This window comes from Poecilia formosa, unplaced genomic scaffold, assembly GCF_000485575.1.
Source record: "Poecilia formosa unplaced genomic scaffold, Poecilia_formosa-5.1.2 Scaffold30, whole genome shotgun sequence".
NCBI classification, from domain to species: Eukaryota; Metazoa; Chordata; class Actinopteri; order Cyprinodontiformes; family Poeciliidae; genus Poecilia; species Poecilia formosa.
The window spans coordinates 3,164,561-3,191,827 of NW_006799969.1; the positions used below are offsets into that span (position 1 = coordinate 3,164,561).

At 39.3% G+C, this 27,267-nt stretch overlaps 1 protein-coding gene across 3 annotated transcripts; it reads right to left on the reverse strand.

Moving 5' to 3' along the window:
- LOC103136161 (G patch domain-containing protein 2-like) lies at positions 1 to 26,903 on the reverse strand. 3 transcript variants are annotated; one of them, XM_007549279.2, is made up of 10 exons: positions 26,800 to 26,903; positions 24,715 to 25,368; positions 17,124 to 17,185; positions 16,513 to 16,656; positions 16,029 to 16,108; positions 15,870 to 15,934; positions 15,749 to 15,788; positions 15,568 to 15,659; positions 10,670 to 10,755; positions 1 to 3,588 (listed from the first exon to the last, which is right to left on the reverse strand). In XM_007549279.2, exons 2-10 carry the CDS (start codon positions 25,359 to 25,361, stop codon positions 3,425 to 3,427), a joined length of 1,380 nt encoding a protein of 459 aa, XP_007549341.1. In that variant the 5' UTR covers positions 25,362 to 25,368; positions 26,800 to 26,903; the 3' UTR covers positions 1 to 3,424. The 3 variants fall into 3 exon arrangements, with proteins under 3 accessions (XP_007549341.1, XP_016525607.1, XP_016525609.1); XM_016670121.1 differs by having other exon boundaries at positions 10,670 to 10,764; XM_016670123.1 differs by lacking the exon at positions 10,670 to 10,755 and having other exon boundaries at positions 3,475 to 3,588.
- Positions 26,904 to 27,267: the final 364 nt, after the last annotated feature.

Here is a 27,267-nt window from a genome sequence, read left to right on the forward strand (position 1 = left end):
TCTATTAATAAATTTAATGAGCTCATTCCTAAATCCTCAGTTATAAGATGTAAAATAACTGCATCATAAATACTATACAACACATTTTATACATTATAATTAGTTCAGATGCATGGTGTCAACAATAATACATACATGTTACATATCAAGGCAATTACATAAATACATTAGCTGCCAAGAAACCATATGACAGAGAAAGATGACCAGAAAGTCAGGGGAAAATGGCTCCATCCTCATTCGAAGCCCGTCCAAACCTAGTGAATCTCTTCTGAAATACAAAGTGAGTTGAACTAAGGTGACTTACAACATGCAATTGTCAGCAGGAACCAGAGAGGCCTTTTTGCATACATTTTCATCATCAGTACACATTATACAGCAGGGACAAACGCCACTGACAAGAAAGGAGGCAAAAAACAAAACAAAACAACCTAATTCCCCTTTGACCTGTGACCAGTGTCACAGAGGGCACTGCTTTGCGGGAATGCAGATGAGTTTCAAGCAGAGTTTATGGCAGCATTGTTGCTGCTCTTCCTCATAAGCACTAAAACCTATCAGTGGACAACAGAAACCACCGGGCTAGACCAGGCCGACCAGGCATCACTCATTCACTCACCTCCTAGGTGCCTTTGTCAGGTGATTGCTGCCGGAAAAAGGAAAACAGATCAATACATCTCCCATGGGCCTGACAGGTAATCTTTACCTGGGATGAAATATGAGTGCAACCAGCCTGCCGGATTCCTTAACTGTAACAGGACAATTGACTAGCTCTACGGAAGCCATTCCCCTATTTCTGAGCCATTGTAAATTAATTTTGAGGCATAAGGTCTGGGAGAGGTGTCATTATGGGGACTGCTAATTATTCTGTGGCAGCCACTGACTAACCCATGCAGGAATCGATGCATCTTAATGTGAGTTTCCACTGCAGAAATCTTTACCACGAACAAGGAATCATTATTTTCTAAAGTTTCTAATCCACAATCAACAGAATATATAAATGAGTAAATGAGTGTGAAGTTTCTCGCATCATCGCGCTCCACTTCCCTTCCAGGGACATTTTTTTGGGCTAAATGTAACTTGTACTTTTATTAGGCCCTTTTTCATACAATGAAAAAAAATAAAAAACACTGACAATTAACTAAGCCAACACTGTAAAGCTCTTCCAGTTCAAAACACACATAAATACATCTCAAACAGTTGAGGCGGAGACTGCTGTAAAAACAAATTTATATATATATATACATATATATATATATTTTTTTTATTAACCACTTTTTTTCTGTTTTACAATGATCATTAACCTGTGCAACTCCTATTTACCAGGTGTAATGCTGATGTGAAAAGGAGGGAAACCAGTAGCGGCTGTGGAGTTTGTGGAGATCTGAACACTGACGGATTTCTGTGGCAGCAACTAGCAAAGTAATGTGAAGCATCCATTTAAACTATAGTGTGCCCACACAGCATTTATAAATGTCATCCCTCCCCAGCATGATCACATAAATCCTTCTCACACAGATTATTGCAGACATATAACTCACATTAATTAGCAAATCTCATTTTATTAAATGCAATTCTTCTCTTTAAAAAGGCTTTAAAATATCTGAAAAGACATGTCATGCAGCTGGTGATTATGTTGTGAATTTCTGTAAAAAAGGCCTTAAAAAATGTGATTAACTTTTGGTTAAAAACTTCATCAGACTTTTAGCATGGTACGCTGCTTACACTTGCAGTTTTTACTGGTTATAAGCAATATTTAACTAAAAACTTGGTTCTCTTAGTCTTATTTTTCTGTTTTTATATTTTTCAACCATGCATGTCTGAGCATGCATGCTTCTAGATATCTGTACCCTTCTGCTGCTGGTACAGCTGAATTTCCCCACTCAGGGACAATATAGGATACTTCTACTTTCCTCTAATTATGGTGGATGATCTGTGACCTGGTGGGCCTCTTTCTTTTCTAAATTTTCAGGGAGCTTTGTTAAAATGTTGTACATCGTGAACTCATTAAAATATGATGACATTTTAAATTGGAATCTGGTGAACTCTACCAGAAAAATAAAAAAATGGGTAATTTTGGAACATTATCCAAAATATATGGTCAAATCAACACAGAAATGATTCACCGAACACACAAACAACCTTCTTCTTTTGCCACCGCAGTGCCTGGACCTGCAGAAAACCTGTTGATTGAGCTGAAGTGAAGGGAACATTAAACCAGTTCAGGACTCTGGATCAAATGGGGAGAAGGCCGAGGAATCCTCAAAGATCTTTCTGCATGTATGATCCAAACATGTGATACATTTTAGGAGACTAAAATTGACCTACTGACAAAAATGTGGGCTGTAAAATATACTGATACGAGTTTCATCACTGAGTAAATGTACTCACATTGTAGGTGACTGAATTTTCTACATTTTTCAAGTGAGATAATGCTACTACACTAAAAGCTGAATTGATTTTATTGCTTTGCACATCTTTTTCTACACACCTATTTATTTGCTTTGCTCAGATTATTTTGTTTGTTTCCTCTGTTTGCTGACATTGATCTCCTAGAGGTGAAACCACTTGGAAACTATATACCCAGAGGGGTTTTGAAGATACTGTGTATAACCCTCCTTTCCCGTTTCCTGACGCTCCTCCAGCTCCAAAAGCAACTCAGCCAGCATTGCTAAAAAAAAACAACAGCTTTTTCAGACAGATTTTACAGCCAGCCTTGAACTTTAAATCTGTTTGGGGAAATTTGAATATAGAAGGCAACCTGAAGAGAACAGAGGAGGCCCTCCGAGGACCATGACTATGCTCCCTCTGTGTTGTGCTAATGAGGACCTTTGTAGCAACTGTAGCTTTTCAAATCCATGCTAATAGGAGGCCTGTACTTTGTGTGGCTCGCCAGCGGTGGTCGCCTCTCTTAACCCCGCAACAGCATGTGGCAGCTAAACATTGTGATGTTCATCTCCCTCGGAGCTAGCTGCTTTACAGCCATTGTTGGTTGCCTTAAAGTGGAGCAGTCGCCCCCTGGTCAACGAGCCTCAACTGACCATACTTTCCGAGGTTCCTGCTGACAAGTGCTGTGCTACGGGACTGGACATAATTAATGGATTATGCAGTGGCGGGTGGCCTGGAGACTCAGTGTGGAAACAGGAAGAGCAGTAAAGTCTTGAGTCGAACGAGGAGCCACTTGAAGCTGCCTTCTTGCTTAAGGAGATGGCGGAGCGCTTAACAAGGCTTGATTGCATTAACATTTGTCATGCTTAATATACTACCTGGAAGGGCTGGATCGAGCAGGAACATGCTGATTTGAAGACTAATGATGTGCTTTTGTATTTTTCTTTCTTTGTCGTAAAGTTTGTGGAGTAGAAGGGGGTTCTAGCTATTTTGTTCTCAGGCACAATCGCTTTAGGAATTAGATGCGTCTGTCAAGCCTCTTTCAAGTGTCCTCGTGGTTGCCCTGGAGTAAAGACGAACTCTCAGGCTCAGCAGAAGTAGGAGACTGAGGTGTACTTGGTCCTACTGCTTCAGGGATTGGTGTGATACTGCAGGCACCTCCTTTTGCCTCCTTTCTCTGCTGATCTTTATGAAATGGGTTGATAGCTAAAAAGAAAGACAAAGAACATTTCAAATTTTGAAACATGGGGCAAAAAAGAAAAAAAAAGGTTAAAATACGGGTGGATCGATAAATTAGTATATTAGTGAAAAGTTTATTGATTTCAGTGACTCCAGACAAAAAGCGAAATTTGTAATTTATATAGTTTTATATAGGTGTAAACGTATACCTTAAATATGACCTAATATGCCTCCTTAGGTTAAGATAGGTCTATGGGCTACATAAAATATGTTGATTAAATTTTTTATAGCAGTGTGTGTAGTTGCAAAGTCCTGCTGGAAAATAAAATCAACATCTCCATGAATCAGCTTGTTGGACTTCAGAAAACACATTTGGACCAACACCAGCAAATGATGTGGCTACTCAAATAATCACTGACTGTAGAAACTTCATTCTTCCTCATACTCTGGAAACTTTGATTTATTTCTAAATTCAAATTTAGAAATCTCTGTATATACTGAATGGCAATAAAATTAGTTAAATAAATTAACATTTGATGATATTCTAAATTTCTCACATGTGCCTGTAAAATCCCCCTTTGTTTGCTCACTGAAGCTACTTGAATTAAAACAATAAATCAAATTCAGAACTCAGGGATCCCTGCTTTGAATGTGTGGAAATATAACTGAAGCAATCCTCTACTAATAAGTTAAATATTAATGAGATTTTGGTCATGTGAGCCAAATCCAATTTGGCCCCATACGACTTGAGGACACGGATATTAAAAGGCCAATTTTTCCAGCTTTTTAAGCTTAACCAGTTTTGTAGCATTTATGTTTTTAACTCTAATCATCACACTTCGTCTGTCACTGACACCTTCCCCGTTACAGATCCTCTTTGGTTTGGAAACTGCAGAGCGCATTTTCACCGGAGACAGAAGAACAAAGGAACAAATTCGCTCCCTAACCTGCTTTCCTGCAGCTTCTACTTCAGTTTTGATAAATAAATCCTTCCAGGTCGCCACCCCAAAAAGGTAGCACCAGTCAGACAACGTATTTTCCAGGCAGCCCCACAGCAGAGGACAAGGCAACTAGAAGTGACATTGTGGCTGTGGGCTGTCCCAAAGGATTAGGCATTACAGCATTCACTGGCATGTGCTTTAGTTCTTTCCCCTTATATCTGCTTGTGGCTCTTTCCAGATGACTTCTTCCCCAAACTGATCCGGCGGGCAAGATAATTGATTAATATTTCTTGAGGGAATGATGGCTAACTGCTGCTGAGGTCCAATCTAAACACTTCGGGTTAAACATAGTCAAAGGGCTTGATAAAAATTCAGGAGTTTTCATATTTGACAGATACAAAGAAATGGCAGGGAACATTAGTTTGAGTGCATTAGCATGAGCGAGGTGCACCACATACCAACAAAAGTCCAACGTGAAGGTCAGAGTCAGGACGAGACAACGCAGTCACAGTAGAAACAAAACAAACCCCCTTCAAATTAAATGGTTTTTATGCAATTTATATGTATCTAGGGTTTTAGGGTAATTTTTTTTACATGCTTTCCCACTTTATTTTAAAATGATGAAATTTAAAATTATTTTAAAATAGATATCCACAATATCTTGAATTGCAGTCATCACCGCAATATTAATCATAATCAGAAGCAGCACCATCGCTATTACCAGCTTCTTGATCAAAATGCCTCTTCTTCAAAAGTACATGCAGCAAAATGTGTCTTTGTGACAGACTCAACGTAGCAACCTGCGTCAAGATCACAACTTGATCTGGTTCTCTGCTTAGGTTTTTCATACATATAATACTATTTTTTATTGGAGTTTTTAGTCTAAATAATCATCTGCTTAGAGATGGAAAAAGTTCAGGACTGAAAATAAAAAAATACCTACAAAAGCCTACAGAAAACTTTGAAAGGCCTTAATAAACCGTAAAGAAATATTCCTCAAATGTCTTTGAAAAGATTACTGGCACCTTGAACGGAAAAGTGAGGGATTACTCAAGAGTTTTGAACAGTATTTTACAAAACCGCCTCTTTATGTGATATTATATAAAGACAAGACACCAAAGTATTTTATTAGGATGTTTTGAACCTCCAGTCAAACTTAATAAACATTCTCTCCCACAACCAACACACCACATGTCGCCCTGCAGTGAAACATGGTGGTGAAAGCATCATCCTGTGGGGTTGCACAGAAAGGATTAGAATGGTCTAGTCAAAGTTTAGACCTGAATCTAACGAATCTGACAAAAGAATAAAAAATTGCTGGAGTGGATTTTATTTAGGAATATCAGCGCAAACGAGGTTTGTGGAAAAAAGAAAAGCTGAATCGAATCTAGAAACATGAAGCCATATGAAAAAATGCAATGCATTTTATATAATAATATTTAAGAGGGAATTTATGTGTTTAAATGATAACTTTAAAGAAAACTGAGTAATGCGTTCCTTTAGTGAAGCAAAAGCAACACCTGCAATCAAGGAGTTTTACACCAAGGTCAGTAAAGAAATTAGAATGCAACGACTCTCTGTCAGAGGAAGAATTACAGTACATACATTTACTGTGGGTGATAATGGGAAGTTGAATGGAACCACCTCACCATCTTAATAAGCTCTTATGAGATGCTCTCTAAAAACAATCATTACAGGCCTTCCTGGAGCACTGCCGCTCCCCCTGTTTATTAATCAGCTAATTACACATTGACAGTAATGGGCCTGCTGATTCCCACACTTAAATGAACAGGGTTGAATGGCTCTTTAATGATTAGCCTTTGTGTTTCTCTCTCCCTCTTTTTCTCTGCTGCTCCCTCTCTTGAACACACACACACACACACTCACGCACACGCACACACACGCACGCACACACACACACAAGGCTGTTTTTACAAATGCAAAAATAAGACGTTCAAATCAGACCTCCCGCCAAGAGGGTTTGCACACAAGTCAAGAAGCACCTGACAGAATGGGCTGCTAAAAACAAATATGTCTCCATAAAGACAAACAGAAAACCGTGTGTATGCAAAGGCAGCTGTTAAGTGGAGCCTGTACATCAACCTGCATGAATTTCAGTGCTAAACTTACCCCGCAGCAACGTCAAAAGCCCCCCCAGCACGTAAAAGTTTGGTGGAGCAGCGCAGACAGGTGCAGGTAGAGACCAAATAAATGGGGGTGGGGTTTGAAGGACAAGAGCAGGTTGTGGAGTGGAGCTTGAGAGGGCAAAATAGTGCGGTGGGCTGCATTTCTGTCAGCACAAGTGATGGCTGAGTGGTAGCGTTATTTGTCTTGTGCTGCCACGCAGCCCTCGCACCAGGCTGGGCATTAATGAGAGGGGGCCGGACCGCCGGGCAGGAACGCAGCGGGCCTCCGGCGCAGGTGATCTGTCACGCTGCCGTCTCGCTTGGGCAAGGGGACACATGAAGGCAGAGGGGGGAGAATAGGTGGCCTCTCCATGGCTAAGGGCTGGCCTGCACCTGCTGGGCACCCACATTGTACCAACACATCAAAACAGAAAACAGTCTGATGTTGACTAACTTGACTATAAACAAGCTTAATTTCTTCCTGGAACAATCACCATATACACACCTAAATCAGATTATGGACCAAAAATCTTGAAACTATGCAAGCACATATATCCCAGCCTACCATTTTCAGCCAATTTAATAAATTATCACCACCGATAAACGGCTGCATTTGCATACTTATATCTCTGTGACTGAACCAAATAAAGCCCAGAACACTTCACAGACAAGTATTTTAATTTCAGTTTTAAGCAAGAGTGATCCTTTAGGATGAAAATTCATCTTACTGTGAGAAAAGTAATTGCAGAGAAACTTGAGTTGCTATTAAAATGCCCTTGCAGTAACATTTCCACAGCTACATTACAGTAGCAGGGTTAAACTTTCACAAATATGTCAAAAATGGACAGATTATTTGGAGACAAGTGAGACTTGTCCAGTCACTGGCTCCCAAACACAAGTCCTCTGGTGACCGTGGCTCAGCAAAATGAAAGCAGCACATTTCAATGTTTCAAATAACAAGTTTTGTTGGAAGAGTTCTTACTCCACTGGCCAATTATGGGCAAAGCAAGATCATCACAGAATGATTTCCATAAGGAGCCGGTTTGTTAGACCTCCAAACTACATCAGAAAAGAGCACTATTAAATCCCCAATGTAAATCCTTAATTTATGAATTAAACTTTAACATTATCGCTCTATATTTTGTTCACAACTGCCTGTTTTTCTTTTTTTCTTTTCTTTCTTTTTTACACACTGGTACTTCTGAATTTCAAACATATATCTGAATAGAGTTATTGAAAGCGACAAGCCTGAAATCAAAAGGGGAAGGTTCTAGTCTTGATAATAAATTCCCTTAAAACTATTAAATGGGGAGAAAGAAGAAGAAGAACAAAAGTATCTTTTGTTCAAAAACTTGTTGGACTGAGTTGAATTTCTGGATTGGCAGGAAGGAAAGTAGAAAGTCTCCAATTTAAAGCTGAGAAGTGGAGTGGTCATCTAATCCAAACAGATACCTGGCCTGATAAGTTTTCGTGTTTTGTTGTTTTTTTGTTTTTTTTTTCTTCACGACCAGGTTTAGCAGTGCCGTGAAGGTGCTAAAAGGGTAAAGAAAGAAGACAAAGCAACAGCTGGGTACCGCCTGAGTAATTTCCCGTGGAGTCCCGGAGGATACCTTCAGCCACAGACCATTTTCACTCCTGATTACAGAGTTCCAGATCCAGCCACTAACATATACAACAATCCACTTCCTCTGGCTAATCCAAAGACTCAGCTGTCGTGTTCACTAAGAGTAATACGTCGCTCTTTCTGCTGAATGCAGACAACAATCTTTCCATGCAAACAGGATGTCTACCGGAAAACGACTTCACTCAGTAAATCACAGAATCTGATTTGCCTCTGTGCACATTTATGTCAGAGTGGCAGCAAACCAAAATTCCTGTGCGGAGAGTGTGAAAGCTTGTCAGAGTAAGTGTGCATCTCCTGGAGGTCCTGTGATTACTGAGCAGAGACATGGTGCAGGGGGCTGCCAAAGTAAAGATTTATACAGAGCAGTTGCAGCTGCAGAAACTGACATTGGACGACATGGGATGCATGATAAATCATAGTGGGCAGGGGGCACTAGACTCAAGAAACAGTAAAGCAGTCCGAACAGGGTGGGAGAGGATGTGCAGTTCAGTAACGCTCCCTCTTTATCATCCCCTCACGTAGACAGACTTTAATATTAAATTCAAGCAATTTTAAATTCACAATTTCTGTGCAAATCGCAATAAAAACATGCAGAATTCTACAAAAAATAGATATTTTCAAATTGATTTAATTTTCAGTCTGTTTATAGTAGACTACAGGTTACCTGTCAACAGACTGAGGGATGTCCTGCTTCTGCATGTTGAATACAAGAGGTCCTTAGGGGCCAGGGGTGAATCTGTTTTTTTTCTACTTTTATGGGAAGAGGTTCAGCACTGGGAAGGTGAAGGACAGAATTGCCAGCTATTCCATCACTCAGTGCAATAAATGGATCCAATCTGTATCCAAGCTAAGCATTGGCTGTTTTTAAATTCCACCTCTTTTATCCAAATGAATGATGGACCCCAGTACAGAGCCCTGTGCAGCAATATTAATATACATCAGGGGCCCGCACCCCTCAGTAAATCATGGAACCACCAGCATTTGTTATTTAAATGACAAACTGCAGCTGCAGGAGTGGCGAACGGAGAGGAAATGGTGGACAAACCAATTCAGATTTCAATCCGGTAGAGACACAAGGTTCAGAGCCATCAGGCTAATGAAAACAGGCAGCTCCACTGGTCTAAACACACACAGCACAGACAGCTTAATGTCTTCTGAGATAGAGTAAACTCTGTGTAACGCCAATTATCACTTCTCTGTGCTAAACCTCTCCTTACCACCTTACCAAATAATCGATATTTGATTGCAAGTAATGAAAAGTTTAAACTTTTCACGTTTTGCCACATTAGAAGCATAAAATTCAATATCATTATGATTTCAATTACAGAATGAAATGTAATATATAATTGTGAAATGAGCAGAAAGGATATGTGGTGCACAAAATGTTTTCCTAAAAAATGTGTGTGATGCATTTGTATTCAAAGCTCTTTAGATAAAATCTAGTGCAACTCATTGCCTTCGGAAGACATCTATTTAGTAAATAAAATCCAACTGTGAACAATTTAATCTCAGTTATTAGAGAACATTAGAGCATAAGGAAGACTAAGCAAACTTACGTCCAGAGACAATGGCTTAGTTAAGAAGTTAAAACATTGTGGTTATAATCTGCTTTAGGCAAAGATAAAAAACAGACACAGCAGAGGATAGTTTCTGCTGTAAAAAAAAAGAAGCAAATCTGACATTTTTCAGTAGCTTGTAAAATGCTATTGTGCTGTCACAAATGTCCATTTCATATCTCCCCTTACTGCTCTTCCATTTTTATTGATACAGGCCTATAATACCACTCAAGTAGATTGTTTCATAAAAATGTTTGTTTTCATGTTCCAAAAAGAACATTCTGCTTTGACTTGGTGTTTCTGTTGTGTGTTGACAATAACCACACTGAGAAGAACAAAGATAAATAAATAAAGCTGGAGACTAGAGTGGAGTTGTGGTAATAGACTGAGATGGACAAACCAGCTTTGTTTTTAATAATGTAGAACAATAAGTAAGGGCAAAAACAAATTCCCTACACATTTGTCACGTAAATACTCAAGATTTTTTCAAACTCCAATTTTTAACTACTTGTCAGTCTCTTTTTAAGTGTAAAATTAGAACTTTATTATGAATTCAGGGCTTGCTTGCTTAGATGGATGAATGGACAGACAGTCGGATGAAATTTAAATAGGCAACAAAGTCTAGTAATTGCAAAGGGATCCTAAAATCAGGAAAAATCCTTTTACCAGTAATTTGTACCAAAGTCTCTTTAAAGAAAATCATGTCAGTGCTACATTTCAACACCATCATTAAAAATAACGTCTAAACTACAGAAGTTGCTAAACTACAGAAAAACATATGTAATACAATTGCCTTTTTCAACATCTTTAAGACGTAGTTTCCAAATTAGTGCACATGTGTGACTGTGTGAAGGCTGTTACCTGATGCTGTGATGAAAACAGCTTCTGTTTCTTTCTTCCTCCGCACGTCAGATGAGCACAACAGTCCCGGAATGAAATTAATCTGCCTGGAGGGCCAGTGAGACAAAAACATCACCAAATCATGAAATCATTTTACAGAAGTCAATAAAAACCAGCACTGCACATTTGGAAGCACACTTTGTTTGCAGTCATCCATGCATTTTTGTCATGTATACATTTTTCTTCATTAAGCTGTTTTTTCCATAACTGAAATGAGTAGAGATGCTGAATCAGAGCCATTTTTGTGTTAAACACATGACCCTGCTCTGGGCTACGTGCGTCATGTTAGGATCACTGCAAGCAGAAAAGCTTCATCACTGATCTCAATGGCTCTGAATATTGGAGAGAAGAATTTAAGTTCAAGGACTGCTCCTTCATCTGGGGGTAGGAGAGACTTTTAATGTAGGCGCAAGAGTGAAGTGACATGAATATTTAAGCTGAAATGTGCAATTATGGTGTCTTTTACATTCCTTAACTTTATATAATATTTTTCAAAAGCTTTAACAAAGTGTGACATGAACTGAATATCTCAATAAATCTTCAAGACAACATCTTAAAACAGCAGAAATGCAGACAGAGGAAAAGTAGGACATCCCCCTCAGACACCAGGCTGCATAAAGCTTCACGTCCGTTACAGACACATTGTACAGCGAGGTCCCATCAGGCCAGCGTTTTAACTGGCAACCCATTCCATGACCTCAACACCCATAAATCACATGACGGGTGTGCAGGCGCTGGGTGTTGAGAGCTGTTCAGGGCATGCTTTGACCGAAGTCCCTATGTTGTATAATCAATAGATATAAAAATATATGGCCTGACCGTTATTCTCTCCCTGCTACCTTTCTCTAATAAAATCCCAGTAATGCATATTTCATTTACTTTTATACTTATTGATTACCTGTACTCCAGTTAGTAAATCACGCGCCTATCGATCCCTCAATCGTACCTCTGTCGGACAGCACATAACCAGCCATTTGCGCCCCTGATAAAGAGCTCAGACATTGAACTCCCCACAGTAAATCTTTGCAAACTAACTTTTTAATTCCAAAATCGATCCACATTTAAACGTCGCATTATTTCACAAGGCACGCCTGCGGCATTAAAATTAATACCGTGATGCATTTGGCCTTAAAGTATGGAGGGCCATCCCTCTATCTCCTTCCTCACTGCATCGAGGCAGCGACATGCAGCCAAACTGCAGCCTGGAGGGAGGAAAGCGCCCTTTCCTGCTGCAGACTGCTGGGAGACGGAGCCTCTTCGGGGCCATCCGGAGCCCACTGAGGCACTCAGCACAATCCTAATCAAACATGAGAAAACTATCAGCTGGCTCATTAAGCAGGGGAAAATACTACCAATTATTTCAGCAGAAACTGCAAGCTTCAACTGTCAGCAGTTGTTCAAAAAAAAAAAAAAAAAAAAAAAAGCACTGCAGTGTTATTATTATTTAACATCTGTTACTTCATCAGTTTTCAAAAGCTCGACAGATGTCTCTGTCTAAATTTACTAAAAGTGCAATGCAGGAGCAAAGACTGACTTTGAGGCTCTATGCAGCAAAAAAGGGGGCCAACAACTAAATGCTATCAAAGACACAAGGACACAGAGAAAAATGTGCACAAGATAGATTTTTTTAGGTCATATGAGACTTTAAGACACAATGAAGTCCCTCAGGGTGCTAAGTAAAACAGCACTGACACGGGGTCAATTGTAATTTTAGCGCACACATCCAAAAGCAAATATATCAATTAGAAATGATGAATCAAAAGCAGAGGGAGAAGTCGCAGTTAGAAAAACGACCATCTATTTTCATTAGTGTACATGCTGCTTCAGGTGTGAGCGTGATCTCAAGATTAATAGAGGAATTCAAATGAATCAGAAAGGATTAGGCTCTCCAGGGAGTATAATCAATAACTCCAAATCAATAATCAATAGGCCACTCACACCAATATACTAACTGCTGACACTGTGATCTCACAATTAAAATGAAAACTGGGAAGGGAGTGGTGTAAGACTATGATTTATCTCGTAGCGCAAGTGTCATTTAGGAATAAATAAGTCAATAGATAAAAGATGTTAGTCCTGTGCAGCTCGGCTGGGAGGCAGTCATGCATTTTAAAGTGGCCAGTGGCCCCGATGCAACCTAATCCCACAAAACACTGCGTCTGCTCACACAAAGATTCAAAGATAAGAAGAAAACACTCTAAAACATAAACAGAGACAGTAAGATGAAGCGGTCTACGTCCTTTATAGCTGCCTGGATTTTGTGAAGTGCAACAGTAGTTCTGGCAGCAAGCAGTCCCACACCATGATCCTGCCACTACCAGGAATGGTATAGACCAGAATGATTAAAAGCTTGATTCATTCTGGAAAATCACACTGGTAATCCAGCTGTTTCAGGGTTATTCCAGGATTGAGCTTTGGTGGTAAATGGGTTGTTGTACAAATGAGAATGAGAAAAAAAAAATCTTCCTGAGGTCTAATGGAGTCTCCATGAGTGGTCAGTATCTTACCTGCAATAGTTCTTAGGGTTGTCAGAGTTGGGACAGAGATAAAAAAAAAAAATGTTTTTCAATAGTAACCTAATTTCCTAGGACTCAGCACAGGAATGTAGTTGCAATATTTTTCAGAGCACAACTAATAGATGATATATATTTTTTATTTTCTAGTTTCTGGGGGTCCCCCCCCTTTCTAATGCCACCCTGGGCAACTGTCCAACCAGCCCACATCAAAAACCAATATAGCACCAGTCTCAAATCTTTCACAGAATGTAAAGTGTTTAAATCCACATTTACCCTGTAAGTAGCTCCATCCATCCAGAAACCACACCTACAGAATGATGTTGTCACTTCCATGTATCATGTATGGTGCATTGTTAGGCTATTGTTCTGCACAAATTGTCTTCTCTTACTTAAGCAGCTTCTTCCATATGTCTGTTTCCTCTACTAAATCATTTCTGAAGACTTCTTGAGGATTTCTACCAACAATGAAAATCAGAAATATGTAGTGCACAGCTAATGCAAGAGATTGACAGCTTTCGATCTCCACAACTCCTCTAGAGTTACCATAACCCTCTTGACTAATTATGTTCTGAAATGTTTTTTTATTTGCAAAATTTATAAAATGACTCACTACTTTGAGTCGCATACAATACCATTAAAAAACATCAAAAGTTTCTGCTGTATTGTGAGAAAACGTGAAAAGTTCAAGAGGTATCATTACATTTTCAAGTAAACCGGAGAGAGCCAATCAAAACCGACCACTAAGAGACATTTCTGTTTGTATCTAATTGTTTAGGATGAACTTGACTGACCTAAGCACAAGGCAGCCATATCACTGGAGAGTGGATTTGAACACCTCGGGGAGACGGATTCAGCTTGTGCCGTCCAACGAAACACATCAGAAGCCCTTCTCGTCAATCCCCTCCCACTCTCTCCCTCATTCATTTGGGAGTATGATTTATACTTTTTGAAGTGAAGGGTCTTGAATCCCACTATAAAGGAATTAAGAGATCTCCCCTGAGTCTGTCATTCAAATGAGAGCATGGCAGGGATATGAGGGCTTTTTAATAGGAGAAATTAGTATTCACAATGCCTTAAACTGGAATCTGAAGGAACCTTTCAGGTGGAGAAGAAAGGGCCAGTTTAGAAAAGAAAGCCCTAAGAAGTCGGGGGCTTTTCATAGCAGTCGTGTTTTTGCCCCTCATCAAGAAGTGCCTGAGCGCTCTGTGAAATAACCCAAGAGAGTGGGGAAGGAAAGGTGTGTGGATATGTGTGTGTGAAACAAAAATTAGGAATGCACCATAAATAGGCAGAGTGGAAACAACACAATGAGAAGTCCCACAGTCTCCAGGCCAAGAGGGCTGCTCAGTTCCTCAACAGCTCCCCATGCAGATCCAACTGTTCCAGGGAAGACTGGGAGCGACGAGACGCTTTGACAAACATCTTTTGGATTTCTCTAACGCTTCTTTGCCGACCCAGAAATGGTGGAATTTAAATCAACATTAAGTCAACAAAGCATTTCTCTATTTGTAGTACCTGACCTTGAAAACTAGTAAGTTGAGCCGAATCTGAGAGGTACTTCAGTGGCTTACTGTTGTTAGCTTAGCTCCAACTTTGGAACTAGATTTTCATTAATGGACAGATTTTATTTGGTCAAAACATTAGCTTTATGCAGGAAAAATATATATTTGAATGCATAAAACTAAAAAATTACATGTAGTTACAGTACCTTAAAAATGTACTAGCACCATTTTGTATTTTCCATGTCTTGTCACATCACAACCAAAAACAGCAACGTATTTTGCTGGGTTTTTATGTAACAAACAAAATTTAGTAGTGTAAAGTTATAAAGTAGTCATAGTAGCTGTTGTTTTTCAGATTTAATGGTATAATAAAAATCCTTATTACACTGATTCTCCCAACATTGGGTCACAGTGGGGATGGTGTATTCAAAGTTATCTGCTGATAGTTTTCTGCCTCATACAGCATTTTGTATGTAGACCAAATAAAACATGTTCTTCCACATGTTTGTGGTCTCAATTATAAACCATTGTCAAATATAGCAGATAGTACTACTAGTGGCTTTCCATTCAAAAAACAGTTTTCTTCTGCACCTTCTTCCAATAATGGCAGACTTGTGGAGAGCACAACTGTGGTACATACCACAGATAAAAAAAACAACTATTATTATCTCACTTCTGCTTTAAAATAACGTGCTATACTTTTGCAAGATACAATAGGTGTAACCAAAGTGGGTATTTGCTCCAAAGCAAACAAAATGATTATATATACTTGTTTGTTAATCTGCAGACTATTGTCTGACAATAGACAATGGTGCTTCGTTTAACTTTTTTCAATACCTACCTGCTTCTGATGGATGGAGGGGAACATCTGACATAGGAACCTTCTGACATCATGTCACTGGGACACATCGGTAGTGGGCACAAAGGGTTCAACTGTAAATTTCAAGTGTCAAATTTAACATTGAAAGTTTTAACAGAACAAAAGCAAAATTGCACAAAAATGATTTGATGTCATAACATGCCTGGTTTCTGTCTTGATTCCCAACAGAAGGCAGCCAGAATCTAAAAGGATACAACAAAACAATGAATGGTAAAATCCACATGGCAACCTCAGTTTCAGCAGAATCTCTTTGTGAGTCTTACTTTCTCTGGCAATGATCTGCAGAGAAATGTCTCAGTCTTTCCACAAACACTGGCATGTTGTTGCTCTGTTCAACAAAAGTTGCAACAAAACAAAACAAAGCAAAGTTGGTACAACAGTTTTTGGCTTCTTTGACATTAATGAGGACGCATTTCTTTTACCTTTCTAGGAAGACGCCTCCTGTCCCGCCTGATGCAGCAGGCAGCAGAGCAAGGCAATCGTTTAGGACGTGAATGATACCCTGCAACAAGTAAAAAAACAACTTTATCTCCGTTTCCTCACAGCTGATTGAAACCAATTGATACTTGTTTTGGTTATTGCACTCTAACATAAAACAAATGAAGCTGTTTACATTTCTGGCAATGATGAGGGAAATAAGAGCCACAGGCACAGAGTGTATAAAGAAGGACATGACTAGCTAGCCAGCTAGCTGGCTATTTAGCTAGCCAGTCAATCAATTCGCTAACTGGCTGGCTATTTGGAAGGATGGATGGATGTTGCTTTTTAAGGCAGAACTGGAAAACTCTGACAGTCTGACAGTTTTTCCAAATTGTGCAGCAACTCTGAGACTCACCCACATGGAGCCTAAACATCACAGAATCCCCCAGTTGTTTCCCTAAAAAGAAATATAAAAACTTTGACCACCTCTAACAGCGCGCCGTGCAGGCTGGAGGAAGTTGGTGGAGGATTGTCTATCCTCAAGTGAAAGCGGGCTGTCAGAGTCCCAGTTGGGCAGCAGGCCGACTCCGCAGTCCCCTTCAAAGAACCAGTCGCTCTGCTCATCATCACCTGCACACATGGGAAGGTAAATGCATTATTGGTTGGAGTGATATTGCCTGATAAACACTGGTTCTTTTCTAAACCATTTGATTGTGGGCAAATTTAAAAGCCTGACGTTTCTCAATGGACTGCGCAGCACCAGACAACACTGGTTCTTCCCCAGACAGCGAGCTGATCTCAGGCCTGTCACTCAGCAAACTGTCCACAGGAACCATGCCTCTCACAGTCAAGGTGTAGTGACAACTGTTAAATCAGAGGCCGCCCGGCCCCACCGCGGCTAATGAGATTAGCAAAGGCTTCAGCGCTCATTAACACGACATGACAACGTCTTATTAGAGTCGCCTGGGTGCCCAGCAACCAGCCCATTGTAGCCAAACCTCTTTATCCAGCCCCAGAATTCACTCAGAATTGAGCACAGGCATGTTCACAAATTTTTCATAAAACGCTATATGTTAAGGCAGATCAATTCGTGATACCTTGTCTTCCTTCATCATTGGTGAACAGACCGGGGTCACTGCTGCACGTGCTGCTGGTTTCCCTGCAAAGAAAAGACACAAGGGAAAAAGAAAATAAGGATCTAAGACTTGTTTGGATCACTTTGGAGGTCGGATGAATGTTATGGAATCTGAAAAGTGAACAATGTAAATTAAGAATTTAGATGCCCCCTGAAATATCAATATTTAAAATGTGGCATTCAATAACAAAAATAATGAAAAAGAGCAAAGCCGGAGGTCGACATGAATAGAAATGACATAGAAAGACAGAGCGCTGTGTGTTTCTGCCTCGTTGCGATGGCGAATACAAAGGCATCAGGAGGGACTCTGATCGAAGCCACTGAGTGACACGAACAATCTAATTGAATATCCTCCGCTGTCAGCTCCAATCTAATCTGGCCCACATTGTGGAGGATGACAGCACTGAGAAGCACAGTCCCCCTGGCCGCCCCTCCCTTTGGGTGTGCCCCTCACACACAACAATCCACAGACATGCCACCACTTCCACGCAGCAACTGGCTGATATTTGCTGTGTGGGCTGCCATCGCTTACCATCCAGACCGCCCCACTGCTGGTCCCCTCCACACCCTCCGGCAAACCCCTCTTACTGGAAATCTCAAAGCTAAGATCATTATTCATAAGGGAATACACTTGGAAACTACTATTTCACTAATGCCAGTTACTAAGAGTGGTACTCAAAAATCTAAGTTGCACAGTGGTAATTGATTATTCAATCAATTATTCTGATAATTAATCAAACTGAAAATAATCTGTATTTTCGGATTTTTCATTTAGCGATGTAAACCTTTTTTATACAATGTTAGAAATACATAAAAAAAATAAGTGATTCAATTCCTTTTGTATTTGAAAAAATAAGCATTTTATTGCCTAAAATGAAATAACATGCCATTCCTCTAATGAATTTGAACCAGGTGAAGCTAAAACTCGGCCACTTAAGAAGTTTTGGCAAAAAAATTATTTACAGACAAAGGATTTTTTTTATACCTCAAATGCAAAATATATACTTATTTTGCACAGACTTGGCTTAATTACTGCTCTGAGTATGTGGTTTTTACAGCAAATTTACCTTTTTGAGTCTGTATACTCCAGTAAACAATTAATCAATTACTAAATTAGTTGACAATTATTTCAATAAGAGAATCATCACGATTAATCCCACCAGCCTTAATAAGTAATGACAGAAAGTTTTAAATGTAACTTCCAAAACTATTATACCTGTTTTGCAATAACTGTGTAACTATGTTTTACAGTGACACCTCTCTTCATTCTGCTCTGAAGATGTATAATTAATAACTGATCCACTTGCATTACAAAATGTGTTGTCATGCTTCAGTTCAAAAATTTTAGCAAAAGTAGCAAAGGTCAGAAGATGTTTTAGAAAATCTAAAGATGTCTACAATTTAGATAGTTTAGAAAACTGAAAAGAAAATCTTACGCCTTGGAAGGAAAGTACGTACAATTAAGAGGTGGTTTAATGATTTTGCAGAGTTGAACTCAGCGGTTTTATACTGTAGGAATTTGTTTTATAAATAAGTTGCAGTCATTAATTACAGCAAAAAGTGAAACATTTTATATGACAAAAATGTCCAGGATTTTGATTCAAGAGTGGCAGCTGTATTGTTTAAGTATTGAACTTTATGTTACTCTAATGGAGCGGAAGCTGAGTTTTCCTGACTCTCTTGCAGATTGCTTCCTGTTTATCATCTCTGACCTTGCTTGCAGGTCTGGAGGGTTCGATATGTGCTGATACAGAGCTTCGCCATATTGCACAGGGCTCTGAGTGACGTCAGGATAAGAAAACGTCCATCCAGACTGTCCATCTAATCCGCGGCCAGATGGTCGCGCATCATCTCCCCGAACATCCAAGAGAAGCAGATGCGAAAGGGGAGACGGCATCTCCCGGGAATCTGGAAGATGTCTGGCCCAGCCCTGGACCGTCCCTCCTCCCCCATCCTCCCTCACCCAACGCCTTCAACCCCGTCTCTCCAGACTGATTCCCCGGGTCGCTCCTCAGTAACGATGGAAACATCTGCTGACATTTGATGCACACAGTACAGTGGAGGACGCAGGTTTGGACATTTACAAAGACAACTGTTATGGCGTTAGCACATTTCATGCTGTTAAGGACCAGCTAGGAACACATATTTCTTCTTCAGTTTTTTTTTAATAAAAATAATTTCTTCAGCTTTTTGGAGAAAGTTTATGCCAAGTCTAAGAAACACAAGTATTAACATTTATTCAGAGACTCATTAAACTGGCAAACCCATTTTTTATGAGACAAAATATGTTTTCTTTATTAAGTGGTGACCTTTACCAGCGATAAACCGAACTTGGAGTGTATTTATTTATTTTTTTTTTCTTTTGAATTTGGAACTTTAATGACGTTATTTACTAAATTGCAGTACTTTGCAAAAGTACTAAACTGACTGGGAGAGTAGGAGGAGTCCAAGTCCAAGAAGAGCCAAGATATCCAAAGTAGCACTGGAGAAGCAAATTCTCCAGAGTTCAGGTATGGGAATCGGTTAACATTACAACTACTAATTGTACACTTAAAAATACTTTACTGAAGAGTGACAAGAAGAAAGTCATTGCTAAAAGTAAGCCATAAGAACACTCTTCTGAAGTTTACCCAAGACATGAAGAGAATACCACAAACATGAGGCAGAAGGTGAATTTTTTTGACTATACGCAAACACAACTGTATGTATGATGAAAATGAACAATTATCATCATCATGAACACACAAAATATGAGAAAATCCTGAAAGGAAACCTAATAAAGTTGCAAAACGCCTGAGACTGGGAGGAGGCTAAACTTTAACAGCAGTTATTGCTGACTTGCCGCGATAACTGGAGTGAAGGGGAATGTTGAGTCAAAAAATTGGAAATCATGTATCACTTATCTTTCACTTGGCAAATATGGACTACTTTGTGTTAGTATGGCACATAGAATCCTAATAAAAATACACTGTTGTTTGTTGTTGGACAAAACTTCAAGTTCAGTGGGTATGAGTACTTTTACTACACACTGTACGTTAAAGGGAGCAAGGGCAAAACTGCATAGTTAAGGGAGATAAACTGAATTCCCCATATGGCCCAATTGTCTCTACACAAGCCAAAGAGGAGAAGCCAAACACAGTATCCAGATGAGCACTAATCATTAGGATATAATCCTCAGCTCCTGGGAGAGGCAGACCAGTTTGCACAGAGATTACAGGCAAGCCACCATTTATTGAGCCGAGGCTCATTCTGCAGAGGAATAAAGGAGACGAGCGTTGGAGGGGAGCAAAGTGCTGATAACAATGGATCTGCGAGCTCTTCAAACAAGTCGCTTCAACCCAAATCTGTGCCCTCTTCCATTGGTGTCTGATTATAAGGTTATCCCACCCTCCCTGAGCTGCAGTAATTGGATTAGTCTCAGAGATTTATTAAAATTAACTTCAGCAAACGCTGAACTGCCTCCTCAAAAACTCCTCATGGAGTTCTCAAATTCTAAATTACAGCACAACAGAGCAGAGCAAGTTCTGAGAGCCTTTTGTTTTTTTTTTTTTGTTTTTTTTTTTCCTCCCAAGAAGTCAACATCAACAGAAGCGGCACACAGCTGGAGACGGAGGCTGGGCCCGGGAAGCCGCTACCCACAGGTTAGGGCTGCTTGCTGGGCCAGCCTGGGTGCCAGGTGGCCTCAGTGCCAGCAGGCTGGGCCAGGTCTAATCAAGGATGTAGAGTCCAACTGGAGCTTCCAACATCTGCTCTCCCCGCACTTGGGTGGCTGAAGGCGAAGCTCAACTCGACTTGCACATAAGGAGAGTGACCTTGAGGAGGGGCACATTTCAGCAGACCAAATGCTCTAAATGAAAAAGGTTAACAGTATGAAAAGAGACCAAAGGAATCCACATGGTTCAACAATGGCAACTGTGTCTGACATCCAGTGGACCACACAGCCTCAAAGTATAAATATTGCTGTTGTAACACTGTCAGCCCCTCATCCCTGCTGCCATTTGTTAATACCCCTTTGCCTCCATCAAGGCTTAACCGTTTGATTGTTCAGCCCTCAGTACAGAGTGGCAGTCCACTGAGCAGCAATCAAGACTGTTGCAGTTGTGTAAGTGAGAAATGATTGACAGCACGCTTAGGTGCTCCCATTTATTTCTTCTCCTGGGCTGTTTTCTGTCAGAACGGCTATTGATTTTTCCATAAAGTAAGAAAACAAATACCGTTTAGGGGCCGGGGAGGTCAGCACAAATTAAACCCGAAGACGTAAAGCCTTCTCTGCTCCATTAACGGCTACTTCAGTTGCTTGTGTGCTTCACATGATCAGATGATAATGAGATCCGCAAAGAAAATAAGCACTTGAAGAAAAACAAGAAGCTGACCGTTATATTTAAGGCTGAAACGATTAATCAGATTAAAAGCGATGATTCGATCTCTGAAAAAATCATCAACTAATTTAGTAATTAATTAATCAATCATCAACAGTACAGTATACTGACTAACAAAGGCTGTTTACTGAAAACACAACTTACTCAGAGCAATAATTAAGTCAAAATTTGCTAAAATATATACATTTTGCATTTACGAGAAAATAAACCTTCTTTGTGCCTAAACCTGTTCTACCCAGAACTCCTAAAGTGGCATTTTTAGCTTAACTTGGTTCAAATTCTGTAAAAAATAAAATAAAATCTCCAATTACCGGTACTCTGCAAAAACACATAATCTTATTTTGGTCTAGTTCCTAACACAGATGTCTTAGTACACTTCAAATAAGACAAAAACTAACTTACAAGTAACTTTTCATCAAGTCCTAGGGGCTAGTTTTAAGTCAATGTTTTGTTTGTTTGTTTGTTTTTTTTCATATTGATAAGAATGTTCTAGTTCCACTGGCAGATTATTTCACTTATAACATGGGAAAAATGTCTTGTTTATTCACCAGAAACTAGACAAAGAATAATTGACAAGATTTTGTGTTTTTTACAGTGTAAGCACCTTTTGATATCCAGTTATCCAGAAATTAGCCCTACACTGTATTCATGTTAAGTCGAGCAGAAAAGGCTGAGCTTTTCACATACTGCATTATTTGATCAAGCATTTTTTTATTTAAAAATTTATTTAATTATTAATGTATTTGCATCTTACATTACATTTCTAAAACTGTAAAGTAAGACTTAGGTGGTTAAATTAAAATCTGCATAATATGGCAACTTTCTAATCTGATCAATTATAAGAATAATCAATATAACCATAACAGATTACTAAAATAATCGTTGGTTGCAGCACTAGCTATTTTTTTGTCTGATATATGAAACAGCAGTAGGAAAGTATAACGAGAGTTTGGATTTTCTGTGTAGGACTGTACAATGAAAATATTCAATAAGTGTGAAGAAAACCTCTATGCAAAAGACAAGAATCGCAATCTGTCATCCCACCAGGATCAATATAAACACATGGACTGAGGACTGCTATGGAAAACCATCGTCACTGAACACACTTCACTACAGCATCCAGGATGTAACCTGAAACTGTGTTATGAATAGGTGAAACCATACATCAACTCAAAGGTGGAAAGCCTGTCCACATCTTTGGACACAAGCTTGTATCAGTTGCACAGAAAGAATGTAACCACAACGCTGTGGTCAGCTGAAGCCACTTTTAAGTCTAAACCCAGGGTTTATCCAGATAGAAGACTTTAAAAGATATTAAAGCCTGTTTGTGTGATTTATGAGGATGCATTAATGTCAACGGTATTTGTAATGTCCATTAAAAATACAACTAGAAGTTCGTGTGTGGATTTGTGGAAACATGCAGAAGGTGGAGTGTGGAAAACAATAAGAGCTACTAAAAGAGAAGCCTCTCTCTTTTGAAGAGAGGCTCAATTTCAAGGTGTTACATTGGGAGGTCAAATTTCTTTTAAGTTATGTTTGATATATAAAGCATTTTTATAACAATTGAAGGTAACATAGCTGCTTCTTTGTGCTATAAAATGTAATCACCACCCTGGAAAATACCTAATGCGGCCCCTTTAGGGTATAAAATTGACATCCAATTTGACAGCTGTTTTCAAGGTACATTTTCCTCTGTGGTTTCATTCTTGTTTTCATACATTTACTAAATATAATGTAACAATCAGTTTGGCTTATAAAGCCCCTTGCTGGTGGAAGTAAGACCCACACTTAGCTTAGTGAAATGAAACGCACACAGGAGAGTTCACTCTGGGACTGTGGGACAAACAGAACTTTAATTACCAACCCAAAGTCAGGCATATATTTCAAAACAAATCAATACCACACCAAGTCACTTATTTATTTGTGACAATAGTTTTCAAAGGGCAATAATGAGCTGGGAGATGCCTGAGGGCAGAGCTGCCAAAGATCCCTCCCTCATCTTCATAGCAGGTAAAAGACATAAGGATGAAGATTATCATCCATTTATAATGTCAGCACTTTAAAATAGAGAAGAATGATTTCAGACTCAAAGGACAGTCTGACTATTGATAACTCAATTGATTACCACTTAGATCATTTTAAATGTGACTTGTTAATTTATTTATTCTTACACTAAAAACGGTCCCTTCAGATTTGTTTTTTTTTTTTGTCACGCAACTATTAATTTGTTGTTTTATTGGGATTTTATGTGACTGACCAACGCAAAGAAGTACAAAAATATGAAATGAAATGAAATGAAATGAAAAGGAAGAATACAGATGGTTTTCAAACTTTTCAGAAAAAATCTAAAAAGTTTGCCATGTGTTTTAGTCAATCTGAGTTAACACATGGTAGAAAGTTTCTAAGGGCTACCAGATCTGCACATGGAGTCTGAAATGCTTGATCATTCCTAAAGTGAAAATGTTTAATTTATTTGTATCTGACTTGCAATCTTTGACTGGGCCAATTTAATTAATGATTATGCTTTGACCTAAACTATTTAATTGTAATTCTGGTTGTACGTTTAGGGTTTTTGTCCCGATGCAAGGTGAACCTAAATCCCAGTCTTCTCTCACCTAAGCTGCCACCACAATATTTCACAATAATTTCAATTCGATATAGTTTATTGTTATGTCAGTGATTCAAAACAAGGTTTACAGTTATACTATACTCTTTCCATTTTCAGATGATGGATTGACCAATCCTCTCTTAGATGATCATAGCTAACTGTTGTGTTCCTTGGTGATGCTTCTTGTTTTTTAATGTTCTCTAACACACCTTCATTGAAAAGCTGGATTTATATTAAGATTAAATTACACATACATGGACTCTGTTTACTGATTTGATTACCTCCACGCACATTTAGTGGCACTGGATTTTATTAAGTTGTATCAGAGTAAGGGGGCCAAGTACATATGCACGCCACACTTTCAGATTCATAAAACATTAAAAACATTTATCTTTCTCCCGCTAAGTCAAAATTAACTGCTTTATGTTGATGTGACCAACTCAAGATGTAAAGTTTTACAGATATTCTCTAATAAAATCTGTATCAAAATCCCTTATTTTCCTTTCAATATGAAAGAAAAACTGAATGTAGTTTTCAACATGAAAATGAAATAGAGATCACATTACCCGTCAGACATGTTCTCATCTGGACCATCTCTACGTTCCTTCGCCATCTTTCTTTTCCAGCACTCCTTTCCCATCATTCTACCTCCGTCTGTCTGTCTCTCAGGTCCGGTCCAGCTGCTCGACCTCCTCCTAGATCCTGACAAACGCTGAACCTTAGATGGCCTGTGCCTCTTCTTTCCATGATGCAACTTCTGCTGAAGTCTGACTGTCATGTCTGAAGTCATACGCTTGACCTTCCTGCGTCTTCTGAGTGGCTGTCCTGGATTGCTGTCAGTGAAGGAATCGGACTCTGGCCAAGATGGGTGTCTGGATCTGACAGGGCCGCCAACGACGCGAGGCCAGTGGTCAGTGGTGGCCATGTCATCTGAGTCGCTGTAGTTTGCCACAGCGGTGGTGAAGGTGGAAGATATGTTTTCCCTGTATTCTTTGGCCTCATCCAGGCTGGACTCAGAAGCCTCAATCCAGCGACGTCTGCGTGCCACCGGATAGATGGAGGACTCGTGAAGGCGCTTCCGACCTCTACGCCGCCGGATCTGTCGTCGATGCTGCAGCGGACTGAGGACCATTTCCTCCCACAGCTCCCCTAACTTGTTTTGCTCAGAGGCCTGCTCCAGTGCAGACACCAGGTCCTGCACCAGCTCATCCATCCTGGTTCTGGAAACCACAGAGGAAAGAGTTAAATCAGTCAACTGATTTACAAATACACAACACAGCAATCTGAAAGAACTGATGAACAAAGAAGAAGCAGCTTCTTTGAAGATCCCTTTTTTTGGACAATACAAAAACTCACATCGAGAAATAATGCGCTATTTTCTTTTCCATGTGTGTCTTTTTCTACTTTTTTTTCAAATATCAGCTAATTTCTCTTTATACAACATGAAAATAGGCAATAGAACTAAAAAAATGTAAAAATTATTATCAGAAATAACTGTGATTTTACAAAATAATAAAAAAAATAATAATGTTTTTGCATTACAGAATCCAAGAAGTGGAGAAACTTAAAATTTTACATTATTTTTCTCACTTAATTATTTTTTTTATATTAAGCAGAAAGTGATACAAGCCTGGGGTCAATTTGTTATATTTCTAGTCAGACAGTATTAGAAAGTGTTCATATTATTGAATATTTAATATTACTATCAATTTTTTTTTTCCAAGCACTAGGAGACTTCACTGATCCTCCACTCTTGGTTATAACTATTTTGAACTAAGGTACTTCCTCCTATGAAAAATATAATTATCTGTTTAACTTTTATCTGTCTCTGAGTAGGCTCAAAGATTTGCATCAAGGATTGTTCTGTTTGTTGATGTGTTTATAGATCAAAAATGGATGAAAATGGGTGAAAAATCAAACTAATTTTGTATTTTTTGACCAACAAATCATCTATCAAAATTGACCTCTGGTCAGTCGATTGTTGCACATTAGCTCCAGAGTTATCTAAGTCAAGCATATCTGGACTTCGATTACACATTTTTGGCGCCAAGAAAATAGTGCTAAAACACCAATAGGTACAGCTTGCAGATTGAGGTTCTTCATCATTTTAAGTTACAATAAAAAACATTCACAGGAGATTACAAAAAAATCTGAATGAAAAAGACCAAACTCTGATCCACTGATTTTTCTATATTACCACATGTAATTCACTAATTATGCCGCCTTTCAGAGATAGCAGCAGGGTGACTTTAAGTCAAGCAGCAAAGCATTGATGAAGCTCGAACAAGAGCTGCTTCTCATTTGATTACATCAGTATAGAGGAGACCACCAAAAGCGTGTGCACTTTTCCAGCCGCCAAGAAAAGCTTAAAATGTCTTTATGATCAGTGAGTTATGCTGCAGGGCAGCTTTGCAGCATCACTGCAGCAGAACAACAGCAAAGGCACGCTGTAGTAATCTGCATGCTCTGAGCTGTTACATAACAGCTCACATGTGAGCTCGGCACAAGGACAGACAAATATCTCCCGAAATACCACCGAACCGAGCCATTTATGAGCGCTTAACGCGGCCATTGTCACACAGAAACCGTTTCTACATATCTACTATGAAGCTAAAAATAACAATTACACTCCAAAGGCTCTGAACACTCACCAGTCGATGCCTGTCTTGTTTTGTTTTCAGCTCCCAGCTGGGAAAACAGACGCACTTCCGCCCTGCAGTGCAGCCAATCAGGTGGCTCCGCCTCGCTGTGACGTAGTTCCAAAACAACACGAGTTCATGCAGATAGGAAGCCGCATGTCTGTCTGCCAAAACCCAGATAACTCTTTGACCTCTGTTACACGACGTCCTTAGACTCATTACGTTTTTTTTTTTATCATGAAACTGTCTCTGTAGCGTCAGAATATGCTCTGAAGAGTTTAAGTGTCTTGTTCACAAATGATATGTAGCAATAGGGTGGCCAGGTTTGAATATCTTTCTTCCCTTAGTAAATTAAGTCATTATTTGCAGACTATGTTTTACATTTACACTGGATATCATTGTCTGACGGTATAATTTTGGAATGATATGAGTGCCATAAAATATATATTCTATTCTATTCTATTCTATTCTATTCTATTC

What these genes read in the sequence shown, in the direction of transcription:
- LOC103136161 (XM_016670121.1), bottom strand. Translation starts at nt 25,361, where the DNA reads ATGGATGAGCTGGTGCAGGACCTGGTGTCTGCACTGGAGCAGGCCTCT. An exon ending in GGAGGCGTCTTCCTAGAAAG is followed by an intron (nt 15,935 to 16,028) that starts GTAAAAGAAATG and finishes TTTGTTGAACAG; the next exon opens with AGCAACAACATGCCAGTGTT. An exon ending in CCTCCATCCATCAGAAGCAG is followed by an intron (nt 10,765 to 15,567) that starts GTAGGTATTGAA and finishes TTTGTCTCACTG; the next exon opens with GCCCTCCAGGCAGATTAATT.